The sequence below is a fragment of the Rhamphochromis sp. 'chilingali' genome, assembly GCF_963969265.1.
Source record: "Rhamphochromis sp. 'chilingali' genome assembly, chromosome: 22".
Classification (NCBI taxonomy): Eukaryota; Metazoa; Chordata; class Actinopteri; order Cichliformes; family Cichlidae; genus Rhamphochromis; species Rhamphochromis sp. 'chilingali'.
Genome location: NC_137950.1, coordinates 15,181,483 through 15,209,338, shown reverse-complemented (window position 1 = coordinate 15,209,338; position 27,856 = coordinate 15,181,483). Strand labels below are relative to the sequence as shown.

The 27,856-nt window shown below is 42.2% G+C and overlaps 1 protein-coding gene across 1 annotated transcript; it reads left to right on the top strand.

Moving 5' to 3' along the window:
- Nucleotides 1–27,856, top strand: LOC308391332 (double C2-like domain-containing protein alpha). The gene is made up of 11 exons (XM_080873939.1): nt 1–143; nt 5,710–6,062; nt 7,749–7,828; nt 8,032–8,106; nt 8,390–8,499; nt 14,745–14,871; nt 17,553–17,612; nt 21,545–21,744; nt 24,603–24,684; nt 24,828–24,924; nt 26,334–27,856. The coding sequence occupies exons 1-11, from the start codon at nt 112–114 to the stop codon at nt 26,468–26,470; spliced, it is 1,353 nt and encodes a 450-aa protein (XP_080730065.1). The 5' UTR covers nt 1–111; the 3' UTR covers nt 26,471–27,856.

Sequence of the window (27,856 nt, the reverse complement as noted above, 5' to 3'; positions counted from 1 at the left end):
TCTCCCTCTCTCTCTCCAGCTCTGTCCCTACTCTCTGCTCCCTGCTCCGCCACCTGTTAGTCTCCTTCTCCTCTTCACACCAGAATCCCCTCTTCTTCCTCTTTTTCTTTTATGAGGAGTTTCACACTTACGCTATCACTGAGGTAAGACACCGTATTTATTCTTTTATTCTGAAATGCAGATAGTTTGATTCTAAAGCCAAGGCTGGAAATGTTAATTTTTCCTCTTAAATTGCACCTGCACTTCTTCTCAGATGTTTGGTTTTAGGTTTTGTTGGCCACCTTCCACTGCCGTCATTGCATGCTCACTTTGTCTGTAAGGTTCATGTGCATGTCTGCTTCTTTTTAAGGTAAAAAACTAATGCATCACAAACCAGGCAGATCATTCTGCATACAGCAGTGAGGTGCAACATGTGGCATGTGTCTGCTCTTTCACTTTTCTTTCACACCTTCCTGTCACACTCTCACTCAAGTTTTCCCGTTCCTGGCTGCCTGAAAATAACTTGGCTCTTAATTTATAAGTGCCGACTGTCACGATGGTTAGCTGTAGATGATGCTGAGTACCAAGCTCTAATGAGCAGCTACACTCTGAAAGCACAGTACTATACCATCTGCCTGTCAGCCAGCAGCTTGTTATTTAAAGGTGAATGGAGCCTGCTGCAGGGGCCCCATTGTATGTAGGACACGGGGGAAAGTAGACGAAAACCAGCCGGGAGACAGAGAAATCCTCACGCACCTACAGGTGGAATAAAGGTGTCTGTGAAAGACTAATGGAGAGATAATGAGAGATAAAGAGTGCAGGAGAAGAAAGGGGAGATGAGAAGACAGAGGTTGAAGAAGAGAGCTCCCATGCCTGTGATATGACTCTAATTTAAAGTGAAGGAGCTAAAAGGGGAGGAGGGGAGATTGCATGTTGCGCAAAAATATTTCTGACCGCCAGACTGTGGCAGCGTCGCTCCCCCCCCTTTTGAAGCTGGAAACCTATGTAACCTCATGAACATAAGTACAAGGGGGCCGTGCATAAAATACTCTACTGTATATGGTTGCATAACTAATAGATGTAGGGATAGTGTGTGTAGCTGCAGGGAACCAGTGGCACATTATCCTGCAGCATATAGGAATTATGCAAAGTAGTGCTTCAGCACATAAAAACCTGTAAAGTGTAACGCTGAAATCGGCATCTTATTATCTTGCGCGCGTGCAGTCAGACTTCTCAGCAACAAGATGACGAGGAAACGAGAAGATGAGAGAGATTCCAGCTGGCAGCGTGAGAGCGATCAGTCCTGAGCTCCCTGAGAGCTCCTGCTTCCCAGAGAGCTGCGAGCCACCGGGCCTCTAGGGTGTACGTGTGCTGCTGTTGATGCCTGTGGTGCTGGTAGTGCTCAGGCTGCTCCAGCTTACAGCCACATCTGCCAAAAACAGGGGGTGGGGGGGACTGACTGCACACATTATATCAGCCAATACCCTCCAACAAGCTGCTGGGTGTGTGTGTGTTTGTGTGTAATTTTAGGGGAATTAATAACTCATAGAACTATATTTACATGTGTGATTGCAGATGTGCATGCTGATATGGCACAGTGTGTGTGTGTGTGTGCGCTTTCCTGGCTTATTTTTTCTTATAAGAACTTCTGAATTAATCCATCAATAAATTTTAGTCAATCAACATCTCAGAGCTCACTGACTCGTTTTCACCTTCCTCTTAATATCAAGCAATCCACCTCTTAAGTTCATTTTCACCCGTGGGCGGCTTCTGTTTTGTTTATTTTATTGTCGGGCAGAAGTGATTTATTGCTTTGTTTTCTCTCTAAATGATTTACCTCTGACTCTGCGTGCAACAAGTCTAGGATATCTCTGCTCTGCTTAATTGAACAGTAAAACAGAGCGGCGGCGCTTTTCCGTGTTTTTCAGGATTTCTGATGTCATTAAATGTGCTCTTGTGGCACCAAAAACATGACAGCTGCTGGTTTATAAAAGGCAAGATGTCCATCATTTCCCATCCCAGAGCCAGAAGTCTGTCAAAGTCCTTTCAGTCAAATGAGTCAGGGAAGTTTGCAGCATGGCACACTGCGGCGTGCTTCAACAGTTTGTTTCAACGCCGGCCAAGAAAGAGCTGGATTATCTGTGGTGTATATTACCCGCTGTTGCGCTCACAGCAGTGAGACCAGATTGTGTATGACGAGTGACCCTCGGTGCCCGCAATTCTACTCAAGGTCAACGGTCAGAGGCAACAAATTTAGAGCCACTGACAGCCAGGGGAGTTGTTGGTCATAATGATGGAGTCCTGATGAGAGAAGTCTCGGAAATGGATCTGTTTACTAGTTTGACCCCCAAAACAGCCTGCAGCCATTAACCTAGCATAAAGAGTGGTAGCTGGAAAACAACTAGTCTGATTCTGTTCAAGTGTAAAGCAGGGTGTGGTTTTACCGGAAGGGTACAAAAATGTTCTGACTTTGTGGGGTTTTGGTGGCTACTTTCACACTGATTTCGACCTTTGGTTATAGTCGGCTAGCCTTTTACTACAGTTCAAGTGTAACCGCCTGCTTGCTGTAGCTACATTTTTGCTCACCCGTGAGTGTCCTTTTCAAAATCTTGTCAACAATAAATACATGGTTAGTGACTCCGGTAATATGGACACAACAGGCTCGTCTAAAATTCAACATCCCCACTTCTCCGCCATGTTTGTTGGTGGCATGTGATGTGACCCAGTGGAGCGTTTCTGTCACCGCCGTCTTGGTGATTTAGAACCAGATGTCACAAGCGAGAAGCAGATCTGGCTGTGAACCCACATACTCATCGGCTAACTACTTATCAAAAACACGTTTCAATGAGTACACTGTAGGTCAACTGTATTATCGATGCTATCCGGTTGTTCAGTGATGACGCGACGAATCCTACTTCCGGGTCTAAAGTAGTCTGCGTTTAATATGGCTTTTGTGTTGTTAACATGTTTAATGTTATGTATTTTCTTCTATTTGATCTCAAAAAGCTCCTAAAACAGTCAGTGATCCCTGTTGACCTCCCTCTGCTTTTATTACCACTAATCATTTATTTAAACTCAGTTTTTAAAACCTTAGGATGTAACTACAGCCCAGCCCATGCAGCAGTATATGACTGACTAACCTCGTATTGTGGATGGATTATCTCAGTTGTTCTCCTGGCTGAAGTTTGGTCCTTTTACAGCATCCTGCCATGCGATTACATTTGTTCCTGACCACCGAGAACACTCACGGTAACTTTTATCGAGTGGAAAAAAAGTTAGCTTGTTTATATTATGCTAACATAGCTGTGTCGCTAGCGGTCACGTAGCACATCATTATATACCAGCTAGCCCAACTTCAGTAACCCTACAAACGTCACTGCTGTTTAGTTTTCTGTCTTCATTTATGCTGGAAGTGATAGCAGAGCTGTACGTTTTAATTTGTTTCCAAAACCCCGCAGTCAGGACGTGCTATATTGTATTTAGATAGACGCTAGCGAGCTAACTTCCTGCTAACTTCTAACTCCGTTAAATGTCATAAATTCCGTTTTCATGGATGCCTGGATGTTAAACTCAATTGTTACACCTGGTAGAGCAGAACGCTGATCATTTTATTAAAGATGAAAGACTTTAGACAGTTTTTCAACTCTCAGTAATGCCATAGTGATCGTTTGATATATGGACCTGCAGCGGAGTTTAGGCCCAGACACGGCTAGTGACGTCAGACTGAACAATCGGATTGTGAGCTGCAGCTGGAGCCCCCTGGTGGGCTGTGGAGGCACTGCAGGTACATGTTTGAAGTAGGTAGGTATATAAATGTATTTATCCATCCATTCGCTTCCGCTTATCCTTTTTCAGGGGAGAACATGCAAACTCCACACAGAAAGCCCCTGGACTGATGGTGGAATTGAACTCAAGACCTTCTTGCTGTGCGGAAACAGTGCTAACCACCGTGCCACCGTGCTGCCTTATGTATTGCTTTATATAAAATGTGAATTAAAACTGTTAGTAGGTGGTGGTCAGTTTGTGATATTACTCATTACACTGACCTAAATATACGAGACTGATTGAAGTTTGTCTCAGAGTGGCATGTGGGTCGTACACAGACCTTAACACTAAGGTAGCATTAGCAATTTATAACCAACTGCCTGTGCTGTCTATGTTTTTTGCATAAAATTTTCAATACAACACTTTCTTTTGCATTTTTTTAGTAAAAAAATATAAGATTGGGTGAGGCCCACGAGATTTTCACTAAAATGTACAAACTGACTTAATATTTCATTCGGAATAACCCCAAAATAATCAACTGAGCCCATAAACTTTTCAGCAAAGGGTTTACACAGGTGGACACGGCGTGAGGGCCATGTCCACAAAGATTTCTATACAACTAGATATCATTTTGCAACCACAGCTCCACTTTTCTGACCCAGAAGCTGCGTCCAATTTTTCATACTGTCTGCAGTTCGTGACATGTAATTTCAGACCCTTTTAATAGTTCTCTGGTGAAACCATTTGAAAGCAGTAAGCTTATTGAATATACTGACCTTATCCAAGTAGTTTTCTATGTTACATAACTAGTAATTTCACAGAGAAAGGAGGGCTTCGTGGCAATGTGTCTATATTCAGTCGAGTCCTTTGAATTTGATACAAAATCTGATGCAAGACCTTCACTAAAAATTTGTGTTATAGAAGACTGGCATCTGCTCTTTAGAAGGGATGAATGTAAAGAGGTGTACTGTCTGAATTAATAATTAAAATGCCTCTATTCTCATGTTTAACCTTAAAGAAACTCTGATGTTTTTATAGGCTATTAGAGGTAACCGGGAGAGATGAAGACAGTCTCGCTTTTTACTTTTCATCCAATAAGACGTTGAAAATGAGCTTAAAATAAGAATTTATTACATGAAAAATACTTAAACAGAACACCAAGCTTTCCCTGTCTGAATTCTCATTTTTATGTTTCTAAATCTCGCTGAACTCGGCGTGCACGGCAAACACGGAGTAAGTGCAAATATTAACTTCTCAGTTCCAATCGATTAATGCAGAGAAAGCAGCGATGGGAGTCCAGGGGGGGATTTTCAGTTCGCTGCAGAGGACAGAATGGCCCCTCAAGCCCTGCTGAGAAAACAAAAGCTATGAGATATTTGTCCACCCCCTCTTTTTTTTATTTTGGGAAAAGAGCAGACACATCAGCCTCGTGGTCAGCTCCACTCCTTGGAACCACAACACTATATAATCATCAGGAATCTTCTCTCCATCTCAGCCTGTAAAGATTTATGTAATTACCTTTGTGTCTGCAGAGCATTCTGAAAAGCTTTTTATAGATAAGATGCATGCTCAGACACTCTCACACACACTGCTGTTTCATTGAGGATGATTAGGATATGGAGGAGACCCCCGTTGTCCATTATCTTTTATCCTCTCTGATAGGGTTGGGTTTATTCAGATCTGCTTAATTGAAATGCAAATGTATGCACATCTTAAATGTAATGTCATCTTTTAAAACTGTTCCAGTTACACTAGAAAGATTTTCACCAGGAAAGCACTGTGAGGAAAAAACATCCTTAGATATGTTCTTGAAAATGAAAATCCTAGAGGAGCAGAGACTGTTTGTAATCAAACACCTCACTGAGCTCAGTGCTGAGGAAAAGAAAAGGCCCGTCTTCACTCTTTCTACACTGGTAAGCAATTCAAAATTGTGTGCATACACTAATGTGATATTCTCCTTTCCAGCCCTATGACTGTGCGAAAAGGAAAACGTTTGGGCATCACCATCCAGGAGCACATGGCCATCGATGTCTGCCCGGGCCCCATACGCCCCATTCGTCAAATCTCCGCCTACTTCCCTCGCCTCTCGCCCACTTCCTCCTTCTCCGAGCCACTCTCGCCCAATCAGGTGGCGGCGCCCACAACGCTCAGCCCTGGCAGCACAGGTCAAGCTGGAGGGCCCATGGGAGGAGGAGGGGGGAGCAGTGGCCTTTTGTCGCCACAGTTACCGGGAGCGGCGGGGGGAGGGGGCTCCCTGTCAGCCATGAGCAGCATGGACACCTCCATTGAGATCGACAGCTGTGACAGCGATGATAACAGTGAGTCACCTGGAAGTCTCATTGAAGCAACCTAATCTAAGAGCAAATAAAATTAAGTCAGCGCACATCTGGTTTACTGCGGATCATTTCACCGCTTGAAATATTGAAAGAACTTTGCACTGCAGCAAGTGCTCCATGCATAGTCTGCAAAAGGACTCCAACTTTATTGTAAGAAAAAAAAAGCAACTTTCCTTATCAGATTACCTCAGAATATATCAAAGTTTATTAATCTGGCTTTTTAAAGCTACAGTTCCCCGGTGAATTCAGTAGTTTGAGACCACAACATGACCAAAATTATGCTGGACATCTGCAATGAACTTGCAATTTCATTGTCATGCAATCGCTCACAGTCAGTTGCCATCTTCAGGGCAACCTTTGTACATCAGGTTGGCTATAAAATAGCAATTTTGTTTGCAATTAACTGCAATAAATTGTCTAAATCGGTAGATTCACATAAACTACAAGCATTCAGAGTCCAGCCAGAACCTCAAAGATCTGAAATTCACAAATTCCTGCTTTAATATTGAGGTACAGTCTGCAGGGCAATGATTTAATTGCTGAACGACATAGGTGCTTGACAACCTTGTTTTTATATAAGAAAGTAACCAGAACACAGCTATTTGGCAGAGAGTCCCAAGGTTTTTAATCACCACGTTGCCTGGTGGAAGGCAGCCTTGCAGGCTGAGGGTGTTGCACAATAAACCTCTGACGAACCAGCTGGTCGCTGCAGCTACTTGTAGTGAGTCCATAAATATTAAAAAATTCAATTCTGTCACCAAGAAACCTCTCAGTTTTCTTAGTTGCAAGGAGGCTGTGGTCTTATTTTTACTAAAAGCATGCAGAGCAATGTGCTTTTTGTTCTCCATCTTCAGGACCATGTAGTTTTAGAGGAATATAAGCGTCTCATGTAAATGCAGTGGGATTCTCTGTGCAAGTCCCAATAAATTCCCCTTTACACCTTTCCTTGACCTATTGGGGTGGGAAGCAATTAAATACAAGGATAAAGTTTTAGAAAGCATCAAAAACAGGAACTAAAACAACACAAGAAAACCTTCAGAACAAAACAGAAAATACCAGAAACTACAAATACACAGAGTCATGAAAAGTAAGACTGTAAATCTAACAGGGACCTCGGAGACCACCAGAAGAAAAATACCACCAAGGATAAAAAAGGACAGATCGTTTAATAAACATGTACCAAGACTTGAGTATAAAGTTTTGTAGAAGTTTCCGGGTACTACATTAGAGGTCAACCTCTACACGGGAATAGCATTACAAAGGATGAATGAAAGACATGTCATTCAGTTTAAGAGTTGCTAGGAGATGGGTTTTTATGTGTTTTTGGGTAGAAGCAGTGTAGGTTGTTTCCATGCTTTATGCTGAGGTCAGCCACCCAGCTGCTGTCTGCAGTACATGCACTGCAGTTTCAATCTTTCTCTATCAACTCCCAACAAGAAGGGAAATATTTTATGTATTCCTTTCAAACAAAGAAAAGATGTTTTCATAAAAGTCTGAGCGAATTCAATTTCTCCTTCTCATCTGCTGTTTGTGTTTCTCCCTGCCATCATTCTCCATCTGTTTTGCAGATAATAAAGTCATCAGCTCAAAAGCAATTACCAAAGTAAATGGCGCAGATTTGTGTGTGTGTGTGTGTGTGTGTGTGACTTTTTATTAACTGCCTTCCAGCCTCTTTGGGGACGCTAGAGTTTGACCTACTGTACGAGAAAGCCACCAGCTCCCTGCACTGCACAGTCCTCAGAGCAAAGGTAAATCCCGAACTCGGAAAACTCCATTAGAGCCACTGCAGCTGAACCAAGATACAACTCAACAGCATGTGTTTTTTGTTCTACTGATTAAAAAAAGAAGAAGAAGAAAGAACCCTTCAAGTCTTAGTCTGTTAGTCGTTTTAAATGTTGAACATTTGTACTGCGATCTTCTTTTGTACATGGCTTGTATCTTTTCTGAAAAGGGTCTAAAGCCGATGGATTTCAATGGTCTGGCCGATCCCTACGTCAAGCTGCATCTGCTCCCAGGCGCCTGCAAGGTCTGATTTTCTTATCAGAACAGAGTTTTTGTCCCTAAATGAAAGATGCCTTCAGTATCGTGTCACAAGGACTCTGAAGTGCAGATTTAATTCATGTTGCATTTTTTAGCGTTATGCAATGAAAACTAAAGTGCAGACCAATAAATCGGCAATGAGGCAAAATGACCTTGTAGATTGTAGGAACTGAACTTGTTTTCCTCGCGGAGGTTGTTTTCCGTTTGTCTCTCCTCGACAAAGCCTGGCATTAAATTGATGTGTTCTTCTCTCTGCCCATCACTTACAGGCCAATAAACTGAAGACCAAGACTGTTCGCAACACGCTGAATCCCATGTGGAACGAGACGCTCACCTACTGTGGAATCACCGAGGAAGACATGTACCGCAAAACACTCCGGTAAATGTTTGCTCTAGGAAAGGCTATTTCTGTCCTCTTCATGCCCTGCCTTTCTGTTTATCATTTCCCATCGCAAAGCTGACCCGTGCTTTACAAAGGATTTTCTTATCATCGTCTCAATCACAGCTCCTGGTTTTATTTGCCTTTCTCCATTTTGCCATGTTGCTCCTCTCTGTTTCCATCTCCACTGAGATCCTCTTCACCTTTGTTCCTCCCCATCCTCACACTCTCCTGTCCACCAGGATCAGAAAAGATCTCCCCTCACTCGTTCTGAACCACTCCTTTCTCTTTGTCTCTCATTCAATCTGGCTCCTTGCTTTCTCTCTATCAAAGTTGCAGTGACAGATTGAGGTCAGACTGAGCTCCGCGGGGTGTTTTAATTTCATTGACCCCCCTCTAGAGGTGACGAAAGCTGCGAATTGTTTCTGCCTGTGACTAAAACTTTGCCGTGGCACACATGGGAGTGGGATTTAAATAGGATCGACGGATGATCTCTCCAGGGAAATTAGAGAATCTGGCAGTGTTAATTCAGCAGAGACATGTAAAGATCAGGAGATGGGAAGTTGAACTTAGGTAAACATGGAAACATGTCACCATCGATCTGTGAAATACAGTGTCTTTAAAATTGACAAACTTCTGAGAGCACGAGATTCAAAGGATTGTTTCAAGCAGTCTGTTGAAATCTCCCAATTCTTTGAATCTTTGGGCTGAAGGAGGGACAATACTCGGTGTATCAATGCTCAATCAACAATCATTTATTTCCATACAATTCAACAGTCAGAGCATTACAACGTCCGGACGGGAGAGATGCTACCAGAGGGTCAGGCACATGTCTCAAAATGGTGACGGGTTGCTCAGCTTTTTATAGTCTCTAGTGGCCCCCAGCTAGTCGTAAAAACCAAAACATCACATTTTTTCTCTGTTACAGCGCCTAAGTTATGACCTCGGCAGTTGTTTCTCTGCTTTCTGTAAGGTGGGGGTGTGGAATGTGGTCTGTCTATCTCCCCTGTCTTTAGACACAGAGTCTCCTGCTTACAACCTTCTCTTCATGATTCAACAATTAAGCATGTCAAGAAAACAGTGTAACACATTCCCAGCAGATCAAGGATACAGAGTGATGCACATTTATCTAATGAACTAATATGTGAATATGTTCTGTTAACTCAAAAGTATAATGAGAACTAAACTACATACAGCTCACACACTCTATATTAAAGGGTATAATGTGATCTACAGCAGTATTCTAATTCAACTACTTTGATTACATATATAAGGTAACATATAATAACAGAATAATCTAATAAGTCACTGTGGACACGTTTGGTGTCAGCTCCTAAGAATTTAAGAGTTTCTGATTTTTCCAAAACAAGCTAATGCTACAGTCACACTGGGGAAAACAGTGTTTCAAGATGATGGCACAACCAAAATTGCTGTAAGTCTGTGCAATGAACCTCTGGTCTTGTTGGATTAGAAATATTTGAAGATAAAGACCAGGTCTGCAATCACTCGAACTCAGCTACCGTCTTTAGAGCAACTTTAGTGGAACAAGACGACAAAGAACTGGCAATGAGATGCCATTGGTTTGCAACTGAATGGGGTCAAGTTGGCAATTACATGCGATCTGTTTGTGTAACTATAGAAGGTAAATGGTATAAATCAGCAAAAAGCTGTTGCCTCTGATATTCAGGGTCAAGCCAAAACCTCATAGGTCTGAAAGAGAAATTCCTCCACAAACAGTGACAAAGTTATTGCGGGGCAGCAACTTTAGTCTAAAAGCTAAAAAAATTAAATACATTAAAATAAAAATTTAATGCAGTCACTGGGCAACCACCAGTTTTTCTCAGTTGCTAGGAAAACTTTTTTTAACTCTAGTGTGACTGACCCATAATGTGACAAATGAAAGCTTTTAAAAGGGACAATAAGAAAATGCAAAATCAACGTGCAGAAGAAGAAATCATCACTATTTTATAAATTACTTAGCTACATAAACAGGAAAAAAGTATCAATGTCATTACGGTAGTTACATGGATAGCTACCAGAGTTAGCGTGCTAAGTAGCTAGCGCCCATATCCTTTGTACCTGATGAGGTGATGGTCAGTGATCGCCCTCAAAGAAACAAACTGTGCTGCCCAGATCAATGTTTTCTCTTTTCTACAGTCTGGGGAAAAAATCATATATTTAGACCAACAATGAATTAAACAGTAAAATAATGATGGCTGACGCTCTTGGTGACTAACAGCTGTCGCCATGCTGGAGAGCAGGATAGATACAATAGGCGGCTGAGAAGGGTTTGTTTTTAGTATAATACATATCGCCCTCTTATTTGCCTCCACTTCCTCACACACCACTTACAATATTCTCTGTTATAGCCGCCAGCATCAGGTGACACTAAGCTTTGGAGGTGTTGCCCTGCAACAAGCTGAGACTGCACAGCTTATCCTGTTATGATGATTTGAAATTGATGTAGCTGCTGTGACGTCACCTGTTGCTTTGTTAAATCCTGTTTTTAAGCCACATGAGAATCTTGGTGTTTTGAAACTAGATTAGCCCAGCAAGGAGTTGATCTGACTGTGAAATCACACATCTCTCTGCACGATCTATCTTTCTGAAAGTTAGAGAAACAAAATTTACACCTTAGGCTTTTTTCCCACTCGAAATGAGCGACTGAGTCCATAACTCATCAGGAAAGTGTAAAAGGAAAAGTCAAGGGCCATTTACCACAGATTTCTGCATGATCGTAACGTCACCTTATAACAAAGTTGCCGGTCTTGTACCTCTCTTTTATAACTTGTGTTGCTGTCGCAGCCAGATTGAAGACATGTATTTAGGATCGTGTCAGTTTTTACTGCCATTTTAATGACATATCAGCAGGAAACTCAGATTCACAGATTACACAGAGCAGGATGCTGCAACAGTGTTAAAAAACTGACCACTTCTCCTGCTAACTAGTGCTGATGTGAAGGTATTGTCTGATTGGGGACACTGATCATTCAGGAGCATATTGTAGGGAGTACCAGCACCAAAACACTGAACTTGAAAGGATGTGACTATGATGACGTTACTAGCAGCACGCAAAGTGACCAACAGGGTGGGTTTATTGAGAGAATTATGCCTCAGCAGGAAATATCTAACTACGCAGAAATGGGAAACTCATTTTAACCCTACGCTGTAACCGTCCACATAACCTGATGTGATGTAACTACACATCCGGTCAACGCATACCACAACAACTTAAATGCCGTGGATGGTTGCGGTTACGGCATCCCGCAGAAGTCTAAATCAAGCTCAACTGTTTTTGTAACCACAGGTGTCGCCTCCTTGTGGTCATTTCAAATGAATGCGCTATCACACTCCGTGTGTAGGACCACAGCCCAAAAGCCAATTAAGGTTTTTTTTCTGAAGCTCAATTTGGTTTAAAAAAGAAGAAGAAAAGTATGTGGAACTAAAGAATAAACATTTTGCTATTTTATCTTATTATTTATCAATGTTTGACTCAAAAAGTCACAGGTTTTGATAACGTTTTCTACGTTTTTAGCCGGAAATAGACAGCAGGCAGTCACAATGAGACTTCATCTGTATATAAGGTGATGCTGGTATGTGTAGATCAGATTCACCCCCCTGCTTGGGTTCACATTATGGATGATGGCTGATGCGTCAGTAATTACGAGCTGTCACAATGACACTTAAATGTTTTTATTACTTGATGTCCTGTAAGTGAAGCCTTACATCCAGCTGGTATTATAATGGCTCCATCTTTCTTCCCTCTTTGACCCATCATTTTCTCACTTACCACTTCACCCTCGAGCTGTTTTACACCATCTTTCTCCCCTTAGCGCCAGCTGCTGCTCTCATCTGCGCTCATCCCCCCCTCTCTTCATCATTAGTTTTGTCTTTTTGATACTCAATGTTTTAGATTGAGGAAACTTAAGTCACTAAACTAGATATTAACTCTCGGTATTTTAACAGATTATTGTCTTTTATTATCAGAAACTGAAGACAAACGTTACACCTGTGGTTATGAATTTAGTAAGAAGTCAAATGAAGCAGTAGATGGGGAGGCAGCATGTTTATATACCAATCTCTCCTGTGGCCGATCGCTTTCTTGATTTTCTTCCTCCCATTGTATGTCTTTCATTCATATTTACATAAATTAAAGAGAAAAGGTGCTGGGCTTCAGTTAGCTTGTAACATATCACTTCACATGTTCATTTAAATAGACTAGCCTGTTTTCATCACGTCACTCAAATCCTCACAGACACAGCATCCCTGCATCTCCTTCACTCCACTCTCCCCACCCGCCCACTAGTTTATTTCAGGCACTATTATGGCAGGTGTAAAAGTTTGCCAGGCCCATAAATATGGATTGACGTAACCTAGCATGATGCACTTTCACATTATATAAATTCCTGCTGGAGGAAAATGGTAATTACTTCTAGTCTGAACACACACACTCACACACAGGCCTGATTTACATGTAGCGTCGGTCACTTTCTGACTCTGTTACTTTATTCAGGTCGTGTTTATGTCAGTGATTTCCCTTCCCTAAAATGACTCATGATATTGTGTTTGACTACCACACTCCATCACACACAAAAAGCACTCTCCCTCTGATTACTTTACATTTTCTGTCATATCAGGGTCATTGTAGGTCTAAACAAATAAAAAGGGTGGTGGGGAGGCAGATGATGACTTAACAAAAAACTTTTATTTTTAGTAAAACTTTGAATTATCTCAGATATTATACAATACTATGCAAAACCCTTGACTCACCCCTCATTTCTTTATATTTTGCTCAGAAAATGAGAAATGGGTGCAGTGACTTGTTAAAACATGTGCAAGCATATGTAGAAATTCAATCTTGTAATAAATGCTGTCAGTCAGTATTTGGTGTGACCACCTTTAAGGACATTCAAAGCTCTTCTTTGGATGTTTCTGCCTTCTGTTATATTCTCTGTCACGATGACCCCACACTGCTTCAGTAAGGTTGAGGTCCGGGCTCTAGGGAGGCCAATCCATGATTGATAGTGCGCTACTGTGCGGTTTCCTATCCAGGTATGCTTTTACCGTGCTGCATTGTGTTTGGGAGCATTGTCATGCTGAAAAATGAAGCTGTTCATGCTTTTCAGATGGTTCTTTTCTGCATCCATCATTTTTGACAAGATGGCCAACACCACTGCCTGAAACGCAGTTTGAAATGCAGTCCAGCTTCCACATATTTTTTAAAGACGCCCTGACAGCATGTAGAGATATGCGAAGTTTTGGTCCAAGTGCTTTTTGGCAATCGGTACAAAGTTTTTTGTTGGTACAAAAATATTTTCTTATCTGTCAAACAGCGTTCTCTTTGTGTTTCATAGATTCGAATAAAGAAATGGGGACACATGATGCATTTGTGACAGGCTTTTAGTGTCAAAACCCCTGAAAGTATTTTGTTACTAGCTTCGCTAAGTTGTCTGTTATGTGTAGACACAACACTGTTAAGTGGCTTAGCAAAAAAATAAATCCTCTAAAAATGACCAGGTACAAAAAAAAATACACTGGCTGCTTTTTCACACATTTTCAATGTCCAAAGAAAACCTTTGATAGACCTTCAGAAAGCGTGGAGAACTATTCTCAAGACCACTTTAAGAATTTTCAAGACATCCCGTCTCCTTGGAAGCAAAGTCTTAAGAAATGTGGTGTGGCTAAAGAAATTTTCACAGTGCTGTTCAGACCTGTAAAGATGCCTTCCATGTTGGTCCAAACACTGCCTATTGAAACAAGACTCTCCAATAAAGAAATCCTTGTGATTTTAGCCATTATCATCCAGACTTTGCAGAAATGTTACTGTGAACTAATGCTCTTCAAAAGAAAACAATATACTCATTTATATGCTGAGCATCAGAAACAAAGAACAGCTGCAAAGGTATTATTTGCGCCAACATGTGGATGCGGCATTCCCTTTTTTCTTGTGCTTTCACCAGCGTCTGTGGTGCGGTGACATTGATCCACCTGCAGAGTGATGCGATGTGTTTTCTTAAGCCTTTCTTTTAAAATGTGTAAAATTTCAGAATTATAGTTTTTGCCCTCGTAAATAGATTGTTTCACCCAGCTCTGTAATTGAATTCCATACCTACAATGGCCCTATTATGCCACTGCAGTAACCAGCTACTCTTATTTTGATTCATGCTTCGTGCTCTGCCCATCGTTCTCTCCTCATTTCTCATTCTTTACCCCCCCCCCATCCCCTCCCTGTCTCTCACTCCCAGGGTGTCCGTGTGCGACGAAGACAAGCTGACACATAATGAGTTCATTGGGGAGTCTCGGGTGGCCCTGCGCCGTGTGAAGCCTGACCAGACCAAACACTTTAACATCTGTCTGGAGCATCCACCTCCTGTGAGAAGAACGGGGGGGAGAGGGGAAAAAAGGAAAGACAGAACCTATAAAACTAGGAAAAAGGAAAATCTAAGCGTATAAGGGAGATGAATGCTACAGTAGGGGGTACAGCAGTATTTATTGAGGCATCCTGTCTGACTCACAGCTGTGAGTAAAGATGGGGGGTGCACAGAGAAAGAAGGGGATGAGGTGATGACAGAGGGTAACACACACCGGTCAGCCACAACAATAAAACCATCTGTAATATTGTGTAGCAACCCTTCATGTGAGTCACAACGGCCTTGACCAGTTGGGTCTCGGACAGAGGACCTCTGGAGGCGTCCTGCGGTGTCTGCTACCGGCGGTGCATCCTGCGTGCTGCAGGATGTGACTCATGATTGTTCTGGCGCTGGATCAGATGGGAGTCTGTGGGTTGGGCTGTCACTTTGGGCATTTTATTGTGTTACCCCAACTCATTCTTGGGCAGATTTGCAAAGTGACAGGATGTCCTATTTGGGAGAGCAGCTGCCATCGGGGAGCGCCACTGTCAGGTGTGGATGGTGTGCAAGTTTCAAGTGAGTGATAGGTGTCAAAATAACTTCCATACGAATGCCAGGACCCAAAGTTTCCCAGCAGAAAACTGCACTGTACTGAGATAATAAACCGTATCAGTTCATCCGTCAGTGGTTTTAATGTTGTGCCTGATCGATGTATCATTTCACTTGGATGAATATCACACATCTAGGTCTCATCATATTTAAATAAAAAAAACAAGCAACATCTGTGCCATCTTTAGATTTATAAATCAATAACTGCATTTATAGAAATAAACTGTATTGCCAGTTTGTGAAAAATCCAATAACTTATTAAGCATTAATTCCATCCATTTTCTAAAAAGGCCCGTCTAGTTAAGGGTTGCAGAGCAGCTGGAGCCTATCCCAGCTGCCAGCGCATGGTGTGAAATGACCGAGCGCTATAAGGTATTGATTAGGGAGAAAGAAAAGAAAGATGCGCTAATGATTTAGAAAAATGACCTCGAAGTTTTCAAATGTTAATACTGAATGCTGATGGCAAATCTGCACCCATGTTTTTCATGTTTATGAAAAAAAAGTTACATTTAAAAATGTAAGACCCTAAACTCTTTCCACCTAGTTTTAAATCTGAATGACTGGGTTGGATAAAGCGCAGCTCTCGGTGGCTGTTGAAATTCATCCAACAAGTGTGGGAGAAGGTGAAGGTCAGGGCTCGGTGCCAGCCAGGCAACGTATTCCACAACAAACTGGGCAGCCCATTTATTTTAGAGCTCACTTTGTGCATAGGAACACAGAAAAAAGGCCTCTCCCAAACAGTTCCTGCAAAGTAGATAACAACATCGTATTATTGCGCAGCATCATTCAGTATGATAGTATCGCCAGCCTGCATGTAACTAGTAAAAACTTCAGCTTTAAGATGTGCTGAAGGTTCACACGGTCAATGTCACCGTGTTTCCTTTGGCTTAGTTTAACAGTACAGTGACAATACTGATCCATACTGGCTGAAAATAAATCAATAAATCAGGTTGTGGCACAGCAGCTGCAAGTTCATCAATTATTTACATTTTCCGACTTGTCGTAATGATCTTATCTAGCAAACTTGAACGCTTTGTCCGCAAACAGAACGGCATTAATGAGCTGCTGTGCTCGGAAAAATCATTGGAAATAAAACCACTGCGCTCGGGATTCATCCAGGAGCATCAGAGCACTCGCTACATCGATCAGATAATTTTCTCAAAATATTCTTATGCTTCAATACATCAACCGTATTAGAGCAAATCTTCAGTTTTCCTGCTTAAATTGACAAATACTGCCCGACTGAACAGACATTAAAATTGTATCTTTTATTGTAATGAAATAAAAGACAGCAGCAGTGAGCATAATAATAACTACTTATCTACAGCTTACTGTATAACTTATATTTTACTTCAATAACAAAAGAGTTCTTTAAAAACTCTGCCACTTAAGCATTTCTTAATGTATGACTAAGTTGGCAAATTTATTATTATTGTTATCATTAGTAATTTGAATGTTACTTATTACCAAAACCTCTGGAAATTGATGATTTCGTTATGTGAAGTCTGAGATGATTTGTGCCTCCTTGGAATTACAAATACTTGATAAAGAAAGAAGTGGATTTGATTTCCACTCCCATGAGCCACAAATAGCTTTTCATGTAGGTTAAATGTCAACTGGGTCACATGTGGGGGGAAAAGAAAAAAAAGCTGCAAACACTGGGAGAATAAAAGGTGAGGAGAAAGAGCAGGAGAAGAGGGGGGGGCGGAGAATTGTCAATAGACAGCAAGAGCAAGCCAGAGAGATGAGAAACAAATGGATTAAAAAATAAAAGTGGGGGGCGGGGGTGTGCACAGGGGTCGGGGGCAGAGGTGTTAAAAGGGGTTGCGAGGGCGCTGGGTTTTGTTCTTTCTGAGCTGAGGAAGGCTGCTGGTATTGGACTGGCCCTCTGAGGCCGGTGCCCACTCTGCGATCAAACGCTAAAGCCTTTCTGTCATCCCGCGAACAGACGCTGTGTCAGGAATGTAATTTTCAAAGTGGCTCCCCTCTCCGCTCGATGCAGCCGTCCCTTTCTCTTTGCTCCTCCAACCTGCCTGCTTTTCAGGCATCTCCACCTCAATATTTACCTCTCTTCTTTTTTCTGCTCGACTCCAGCTGCCTTCACCAACTGCGATGAGCACAGCCCTGAGAGGAATCTCCTGCTACCTGCGAGAGGTGAACACCCCGAGTCCTCTGTCTGTTCTGTTCAACATGACCCCCCTCCTGTCTGTCCCCTCAGTCCATTTTTCATCCTGTCTTAAAGAACAACACCCATTTTTTATCTTCCACTTCCAAAACAGGGCGAAGTGATGACCTGATACATTTGCATTTTTAGTGTTAAACTAGAAGCAGGGTAGTGATACATTTTTAAAAAACCTCTATAAAGTTAGTGATCTATATTTATCTGTAGTTAGCTAGAGCAGAAGTACATGTGCTTAATACTTATTTACTTTTCTATCCAATTTATCAGTATAAAAAATATTATCTTTGAAAATAATTACACAACAAAGCAAACAAAGCTGTCGGAGTGGAAATAATTCAGCAGAGCTACGTTATTTCGAATCCAATCAAAATTTCATTTGTAAGCTGAAGAATGATTCTTTTTTATTTGTTCTTTTAAAAGCTGCATAAACTAAACTAACATGCACACACTGACTTTTACCCCTTAAGCCCTAAGCTGTTTTTTAAATGACCAGGGAAAAAAAAGCATTATCCCTAAATTTAGTCAGTCAGTGACAGCTGCAACACCGAAAGGCCAAAATGAGCAGCTCCTGGCTAAATAGATTTGATTCGCGTGGGGGAATTTTGAAATGCAGCATGCCTCCTTGTCCACACCAGACAGAGGGGTGGGGGAGTGCAGGAACGCTGACATTTCTTCCTAATCAAGTCTGTAAATTAGAGAGGAACACAACCGTGTAACAAGCCGTTAAATGTCGAGTTTACCGAATCCGTCCTGAAAATTCTCACTTAAACTCTTACAGCAGCAGAAATGAAGCAGAACAAATGTTTCCTCCGAGCGGCCTCTTCATCCGATCTGTTTGTGTGTTTGACAACCCTCAAAAAGTGAAAGCTACATCGCAGATATGAGACGCAGAATCCCAGCTGTGCAGGAAAAGAGTCGAGCTATGACGCAATTGAGAGCAGCCAAACTTTATGTTTCCAGTATTTCTTATCCTCACTGTCTGCAAATATCTCTCGGTTATAGGTGTGTGGACATTTGGACAGTTGCACTGGTGAACTGGAAGAACAAGGTTTAGGGTAGTCTTCTGAGCAGGAGTGAAAAATTGCTGAAAGTCTGCTGTAACTAGTGCACTGTACAGTATTTTGTGTATATTCATGTTAACTATAACATTTCTTTAAATTTTCTACTTTGTCAACTAGAGAGGTATACTACCAACGACGTTCAGCACAGTCAGGATTTATTTATGTTTGACAAGACCACAAATCCCAGGTGGAGATAACAGGCATCACAATGGTGGTTATCAGCTTTCTCTGTTAAGCTGGGTTCTCTGCAGAGGTCACATGACTCTTCTTGGGCACAAAATGATCCCTGTGAGTATCACCTACTCCAGAGATCTTATCAGTAAAATGGATCACTGTTACAAATAAAACGAGAGATTAATGCTGCAGCGAAGTCATTAATCTGGGGTTACATCACGCTGGGTGGTAAAATTGACACTTTAATTATTTCATCGATGAAAGCGATCTCGGTGCTGCTGTGGATTTCTGACATGACAGCTGCACATTACAGCTTTGAAACTTTAAACTGGATACTTTTAAACGCTAAACATGAGACATATTCAACCGATAGAGAATCAATATTGCACTTAAAACATGCTGTAAACAGAAGAATCAGTAAAAACTTCCTGCTGATTGCTGGAAACTTGGAACCTGACCGGATTATGTGTTCAGCACAGCTACCACAGTGATTCAGCCAGGAAAAAGAGCCACTTAAACCCACTAACCTCGCTTGGTAGAACACCACTGCGGTTTCCCCCCTAAGTGGGATCTGTGCAACTTGTTTGTCGTCACTCGCTCTTTACCTTTACTGTTGGATTAGTTTAGATTCCAAAACTACTTGGTAAGAATTTGGGGGTTAAAGCAGTTCTATTCACAACACTCACCCCAAACACTGAAAAACTACACTTAGGAGTATCAAGTGTATTTAAATCAAATGATAAAGGAATCCTAAATAAACGTCTTTGTGTGCTGCTCTGGGTTGCTACCTTTGCCCCTTCTTGCAAGTAAACTTAGGCCAATATCATGCACTGACTACACTCTGGCTAAAATACATTGTTTAATTACTAAACACACGACGATGTGCTAAAGTAGACGCCACAGGCTACAGTCCTGCTTTAAAGTGGACTTTATGCTCATCCCTGGATGTAGCTTTCCTATTTAAGCAGGCACACCTAAAGAGCTCATTGACTTTCATCTAACACTTGAGCTCATCTAAAGAGCTTAGATACAAACTTCAGGAGCGCTCTCAGTCCAACGGCAAAGACCCGTCCTGGACAAAGTGAAACATCAGCCTCTAAGTCATTTTACTTGGTCGCTCCCGGCTTTTGTATTTTCTATGGACAACATCAAATAGTTACCAAAGCGTTTGACAAGAAGCAGAACAACAGAATAGATTCAAAGTGACAGATGAAAGGAAGAAAGAAAGCAACAACCGAGGGTGAAGAAAGGGAAGACGGCGCTCTCACGGGCCCATGACTCACCCTCATGGCCAGCAGCAGCAGTACATGTACGGTATTTATAGGAAAGAAGCATTTGCTATTTTTGATTTGCATCGCTGTAGGTGCATTGATTTTCAAAAGCTGTCTTTGTTGGTGCACCACAGATCTACCATTACTGTATCTCCACTAAACGTCTCCTGTAATATCTCTCCATCTCTCATTAAGTCTTATCTTCAGGCAAGAGGTGGAAACAGCAAAGGAGATCAATATGTCACACATACTGATCTCCTTCGAGATCCGCCCTCCCTTTTTTTTAAAATAGTTTCAACAGCTTCGCCCCTTCTTGTCACCACGCTGCCTTTCCTGTCTCCCATGTTGTGTGTCTCTCTCTGAGACCAACAACAACTCTGCCATCTGTCGTCAGCAATCAGGGCACTTAAAAAAACTTGTAATTAGTGAGGATAATTTGCACCGGGTACCTGGTAAGGAAACAGCTTGGACCTTCACAGATCGATAGAGAGCAGCTCATTAGGGAGGTGGAAATCAACATACATCAAGTGTGGAGCCAGCTTCTCGCAGGGCGACAGACAAATGGGAAGGAAATAAATTTGTGGGCGGGTTTGAAAGATGTGAGAACAGGCGGACTAATTGAACAGCCTTGAATGTGGTGAGAAACACAAGCTGGCCATTAAGAGAGAAGGAGAACTAGCTATACTATACTCCAAAACTGAGCCTGATTTTGTGATCATACATCAGTCATGGATATCAGATCAATACATGAGCGTTCATTTGAATCATGTTTCAGTGAGTCTGCACTGTTAGCTTTGCCTAGAACCAAGGCAGGAAACAGCTTCAAGGTAGGAAAAATCACTAATGAACCGTTACAGTCCATCACTCCAGTCCTAACACTCCTTAGAGCTTTGTTTAGCTCTCCACTCACTCCTGAGGGAAAATCTGGCTCCTTTGCTTCCAAACACACCACTCTGTTCACCAGTTTGCCGCTGACTGTCTGTCTGTATGTCATTTAGTGCTGCAGGGAGCATGCATCGAGCTTATCGGGCTGTTTCATTGTAAACAGCTGCTTTCTGTGGCTAGAAATAACGGTGATGAAAACAAAAGGGAGAAAAAAACCCAATAAAGTCGTGGGGCCTCTAAAACAATCAATAAGCCACAAGTTAGTGAAAGGCTCAGCAGGGCCGGAGTCAGCTGCTAATTCTTACACTGCACATTTAAAATCACACATAATGCAAAAAGCAGAACAAAACAAAAAAAACCCTCATTGATTGCAGCAGATTTGAAGGTCGTGGAACAAAACTGCTGCCTCATTTTCATTATTGACCCTGAAGCTTAGGCCGAGTCACTAATGTGTGAACTACAAAGGCCGCTCGTTTGGCGTTTCTATGATTTTCATTTGTTTCTCTCTTTCAGTGGGAGACGGAGCAGCAGAGAAGTCTAGAGGAGAGAGGACGCTTGCTGCTCTGCCTCCAGTTCCTCCCGCCATCCACCGATGGCGACTTGAAGGGCGAGGCCAAGGAGAGAGCTCGTGGCGGACTGTGTGTGGGCGTCAAGCGCTGCGCCCATCTGGCAGCCATGGACGTCAACGGTTTCTCCGACCCCTACGTTAAAACGTAAGCACGCCATCAAGTCATGAATTTCATGAAGAGCCAAAATACTTTAGACCAAGCCTCCATGTCCTTGAACCGCCCCTGAAACGCCATTCCTATTTCTCGATGGTCCAACCCACAGCAGCAACAAAGCCTCAGCAGTTTGCTTAAGTAACCCCTTAAATTTTAAGAGATCTCCACACACAAGGAGAACAGCAGGGAGGTGGCAACCAGAAACCAGAGAATACCAGAAAAACTGAGCACCTCGTAGCAAAGATGGGAAAATAAACACCGGCATTGCGAAGTGGGCGCATACCTGCTTAGAGGCGAGGAACCAATGGGGCCGGGTACAGTATTCACTACTTTTCAGCATACCAACCAAATGGTGCTGGCTGCTACTGACTGTACACTTTTATTCTCTATCGCATATATCTGAAAAGCCAAGGTGACTTCCTCATCAAGTTATCACTTAAGACTTTAATAAAACTTAATGTGTGAATGTTACGTTGAGATCACTGAAATTAGAACTCGTCAAAGGTTCGTGTTGCGAGTTTGCTCAGACAACAAATATTTTAAATGCAAAATCCAAAGGTGGTCATAGCAACACATCTAATCTGTGTGAAACACCTGGTCAAACACAAAGGTTTTATTCTGTATGGTGTGTATAATGTATGAAATAAATAACAAAATGCTTAAATATAGAAGCAGAAACTTGTTTTTTAAGAGAATAATTATATGATGAAGTTGGCAATTTATTATTTCACCATGAGAAAGTACACACATACACACAAAAACTGTACAGTACAAATTTCCAGGTATCTGAATATGAAAAGGTACCTAATCCTAGCGACTATCAGTGGGAGCAAAAGATCCACTCGTCACATGGTATCTTTTATGATATTTGAATATTACTCGTGTTCACTAGCGACTTTTAGACAAACAAAAGCTGAGGCATAAACCTTTGATGTTTGCCTGGAATACTGTGATATTGGTGCAGGAGGTGATAATCACCAAAACATAAACACCTCTAACCTATCATTTTGAAAGAGATATAGTAAGCGTATTGATTTCCTTGGTTAATAATATGAATTGCACTCGACTGGATTCAAATCTTGGCTGTCACTCTAAATGTACCTGCAGGCTAATCAATTAACCTCAGAACACTGCCCTCATAGTAACTCATATTAGAAATACACACACACACACACATCTGTACTTGCTGCAGGTGGTTGTGATGCCATACGTTATCAGCTTTACTAAAACAAATTGTCATCTCTTTAGCTACCTGTCTGTGATATTTAAGGACTTTATTTCTAATTATCAAGTCTTTAAAATTATTTTTAATAATGCATACATTTAATTAAAAAAAAATATGTATAAGCATACTATTATTATCACACAGCAATGCTCACACACACATTCTGATACATGAACACGTGACACAGATCAGACTGATGGACTCACATGTCACGATCCTCGTTTCAGGACAATCTTCGTCTCCCTCCTTCAACACCTTAATACCTCAGGTTGGCTCTTGGCTCATACAGACCCTATAAATCACCTTTTGTTGCCACTCACGAGTGATCGATGGCTCGAGTTAACCTCACATCAGGTAACGATGAGGGATGAGTGCAGCTTTTCACACAAATAGAGGCCACTGGGAAATGTGTCACTCATTCATCACGATGACTATAAGACAACTATGAGACTATGGGTATTGACAGGCTTGAAACTGACTGAAAGGCAGTGACATGATCTAATGTTATGGGTGCGTTGGATCATGAGGAGGTCCAGGATTAGAAAAAAAAACCAGATGTGGGTGCTATTGTTGTCAGAGAGGTCCTCTGGAGATTCATTACTCACTGATGAAGACTGCGTGTGTCACTGTGTGTCTGTTTGTGTCTGTATCTGTTTTGAATGATGCAAACTGACATAAAGTGGACAAATGAGCTTTAAAAATCGCCCCTCGTCTCGTGTCAGTGTTTTCCTGAGTGCTGGTTCTGGCTTTGAGGCTGTTTCTGCAATAAGTAAAACACTCCACAACCTCCCATCTCACATGCTCACACACACACATGGACACGCACAAACGCAGAAATGCCAGCACGCTCGCCTCACCTCACGCACACACTAATCTCCCTTCTCTTTTCCCGTTATGCTTCAAACTCCGGTTTTCTCTCTCTCCCGCTTTACATGCACCAAACCTACGCATGCATCCCTCACACATCCACAGGAACACATCACGCATCTTGTTTCATTTTGGATGCGTGCTCACATCTTTGCCCTTTGGCGGGAGCATCTTCCCAGATGCTTTGTTGTGTCTGAGAGTGTGTGGGAACATACGCTCGAGCCCGAGCTGTGGGTGGTGGGTGGAAAGCAAATGTGAATAGAGATTTTTGCCACGCTGCTTCCAGCTGGCTTAAAAATATCCCGAGAATTTAATGACAGCTCGCAAAGGGAGGCTGTGAATTTACAATCTGTGCTGTGCTGGTGAAGGACATACTGATCAGTCCCCTCTGTGGGTTTAACAAATAATACATGAAACCTTCAGGGGATCGATGGGGGACTTGGATTAGAGAAGACTGATATCACTGTCTGTTCAATATGAAGCTACAGCTACCAGCTGGCGAGATTAGTGCAAAAAATAATAATCAGCTGATCTAATGCTTAGTAGCGCTTCAATATGGTGTATTCATTTAGAATAAAGAATGAAGTAAGAGTAACACAGCAATCACTGACTCTTTCCTCTTCCTCAACAGTTATAGAAAAATCATGATTTCCTCCTCTGACCTTTACAGCCGTGACTGTTATTCTTTCTTCCACTGCTTTGACATATGAACAGTAATGAATCGTATACACGACGGTAAAACATTCTTCTGTCACAGGTACCTGAAGCCAGACGTTCACAAGAAATCCAAGCACAAAACAGCGGTCATTAAAAAGACTCTCAACCCGGAGTTTAATGAGGTACGCATCATCCACTTCAGTAATGACTGAAAGCGAAGGTGCAGCTCATTTAGAAGCTTTAAATGTATCCTCCAACCAGTTAGCTGCATTAAAGGTTTTCTGAGACTCGAGATCTTCTGACTGTTCACTCTGTCTTTACTCAGGAGTTTTTCTATGAGATCTCCTTCTCAGAATTAGCGACCAAGACGCTGGAGGTCACCGTGTGGGACTATGATTTAGGAAAATCCAATGACTTCATAGGTAAGTTCATGCCACGAGTGAGGCTACAGGTCATTTTTAGATGTTTAGCCTAAGATTCTTGCATTTGATTATATTTACTTCCACTTTTAAATCTCTTTTAAGGTAAAAAGTTTGAATTCTTCATTGGCATTTTTCTACATTTTTATTTTGCAAATCACATGAAGATGTCCGTCCATCCGTCCATGTTCTGCTGTTTTTCTGAGCAACAGTCTTAGCAGCGATGCCCAGACAGTGTTCCCAGTTACGTCCACCAGCTCTATGGGGGACAATGGGGCCAGCTGAGAGGTGTAATGTCCTGGGTCTACCCCGGGACATCCTCTGTAGGACATGCCCGAAACACCTCATCTAGGTGGCTTCCAGGAGGGATCCTGGTCAGATGCCTGAACCACCTCAACTGGCTCCTTTTAATATGGAGGAGCAGCGGCTCTACTCTGAGCCCCTTCCAAATAACCGAGATCCTCACCCTTTCCCTAAAAGAGAGTCCAGACACGTGTAGGAGGAAGCTAATTTCTGCCGCTTGTATCTGCAATCTTATTCTTTCGGTCACTACACAAAGCCTGTGATCGCAGGTGATGTTAGGAACGTGGATCGAGCGGTTCACCGACAGCTTTGCTTTCACACTCAGCTCTCGCTGACCCAGAGTGGGCACTCCACCTATTTCCAGCTGAGGACCTTGACCTCAGACTCTGTTGTGCTAACATCATAGGTAAAAGCAGAGATGAGATCCTGACACCAGCAAACCAAATGTCTTTTGTGGATAACAGTTCTGAACAGAAACAGTGACAAACATGCCCTAGTTCAAGACTTTCAGCACCAAACCTTCTTCTACTGTGAAAATGTTGCATAAAAATACAGTTTGTGGTATTTTTCTGAAGCAGATGGGCAGTCAGGTTGTGGGCATATGTTCCTCAAATTGGAACAATGGCATTTGTTAAGGATTATTTTCATATGGAAATGGATACACACTTTCCAAGCTCATGAGTCAAACTAACTACATCTCCCGACCTGAAATAATACGCACTCTAGGTGCTTCAACACATGTGAAAAACAAGATGGGGCTTAGATCTAACACAATGGGCTGTTTGCAGGGGAACTTGACTCAGAGAAAGAAAGAAAAAACATTACTGACGTTTTAATTTTTCAGCACAATTAATGGCCAATCTGAACACACTTCATTAGACAAAGGTAAAAAATATGTACAGGTCTAATTAGTACCTGATCAGAATAAAAAAACCCATTAAAAGCCTGGAACATGAGGTTTCATTGTTGATCCTCTGTGTTTTAGACATCTATTATAAATAAAATGGAATACAAAACAATACAAGACATATTCAGAAGCTGTGTGCTGGAGCTTGCTGTGCCTGCTCTTCTTGACCTCTGACTGTCTGCTCTGTTTCTGCTTTTGTAAGGGGGGGTATCCTTAGGGTGTCATTCACAGGGAGACACTCTGCAGCACTGGATAGACTGTCTGAAGAACAAGGGCAAGAAAGTGGAGCGCTGGCACACACTGACCAACGAGCTGCCCGGATCCACGCTGCAGGAATGAACCCGAGCTTCCTCCCCTATAACTGACACCAGAGGGACCGCCTGAAGACCCGGGATGAAGGACGTCTCATCGCATGTTTTAAGGATTGTTCTGCATGACTGTGACGGATCCATATCCTCCTTTGTGTCATAATTCAAAACATCATGCCCAGACAGGTGGGATGGGGTGGGGGGAGGGTTGTCCACAATCACAGATCAATACTCTAATCTCGGATCTAAACAGTCCCAACACAAAGCTGAAACCATTTTCTTCACAGTACTGGCAAGCATTCACATCCTTTCAGTGCTTTAAGATCGGTCTAAATGCTCCTCGTGGACAGAGCCCACTCACGAAGAATAATTGCGCCGGGACGTTTGACGAGGGGAAATGTTTAATTATTCTCTCGCGCAGTCCCGCATGTCAGGTTTGCTTGCTCTTATTAAATTCATGACATTAAAACTCCGCGGTCATGCCCATCTGTCTCAAAGCGCACATACCTCTCCGTGCAATAATGATTGCCTAATGCTTCCGAAGATATTTCCAAGTGGTCTTAATACTGGCGGATGTTTTTTTCCTCTGATCGTCACTGGATTGACAGCACGAGCTGATAAGAAAACTGGTTCTTCCACGTCGATGGTTCGTGTGTGATCTACTTGCATGTTCGGTGTTGATGGAGTAAACTTTAAAAAAAAAAAGAAAAAAAAGGTTGGAAATGTTCATCAACGTGTTGTTCCCTAGAAGAAACTGTATTTTATTTAACGGTAATGGCTCTTTAATGTTGTTCGCAGTTGTTTGACGTGTCAGCTCTGATATCGGTGTCGGTCGGTTTTGCTTCACGTTCCCTACTTTGTAAGGCCAACGTCAGTAACGGGAGTTTCACAGCAGCAGAGCGTTTTACGGCGAACCATGCATGACTGTACTCTGGCACAGTAAATAAAGTCACATGCCTTTGTTTCATATACAAATTGTAAATATGAACCGCTGTAGAGCGCTGTGCTTTATGGTGACTCCATGGCTGCTGCTTTACTGTCGACTGCTTTCAGCTGCAGGTTTTCTCTGTGTGGTGAACAGGCATGCTCACAATGCCATTGGTGTTAATATGTAAATATATGTGCGCTGTTTCACTTGTTTGGGATGTTTGTCTTTTGCAAAGCTTGCATGGTTGTTTTTATCTTTGTTTTAGTCCACAGTGGACTCCTTCAATCACACAGCCTGGTAGGAAGCCAGTAAAGCTAATACTGCCACCTGGTGTTGTTGAACTGTAAGTGCAGCCTCTTCTCTGACTACAGAGAGCAGAAGTCCATCCATCAAATGTGTAAGGTGAAAGGAAACCAACACACACACCAACTTTCTGCTCCAGTAAACAATAACTGCAGCAATTAAAACATAAATTGAATCTTTACAAAA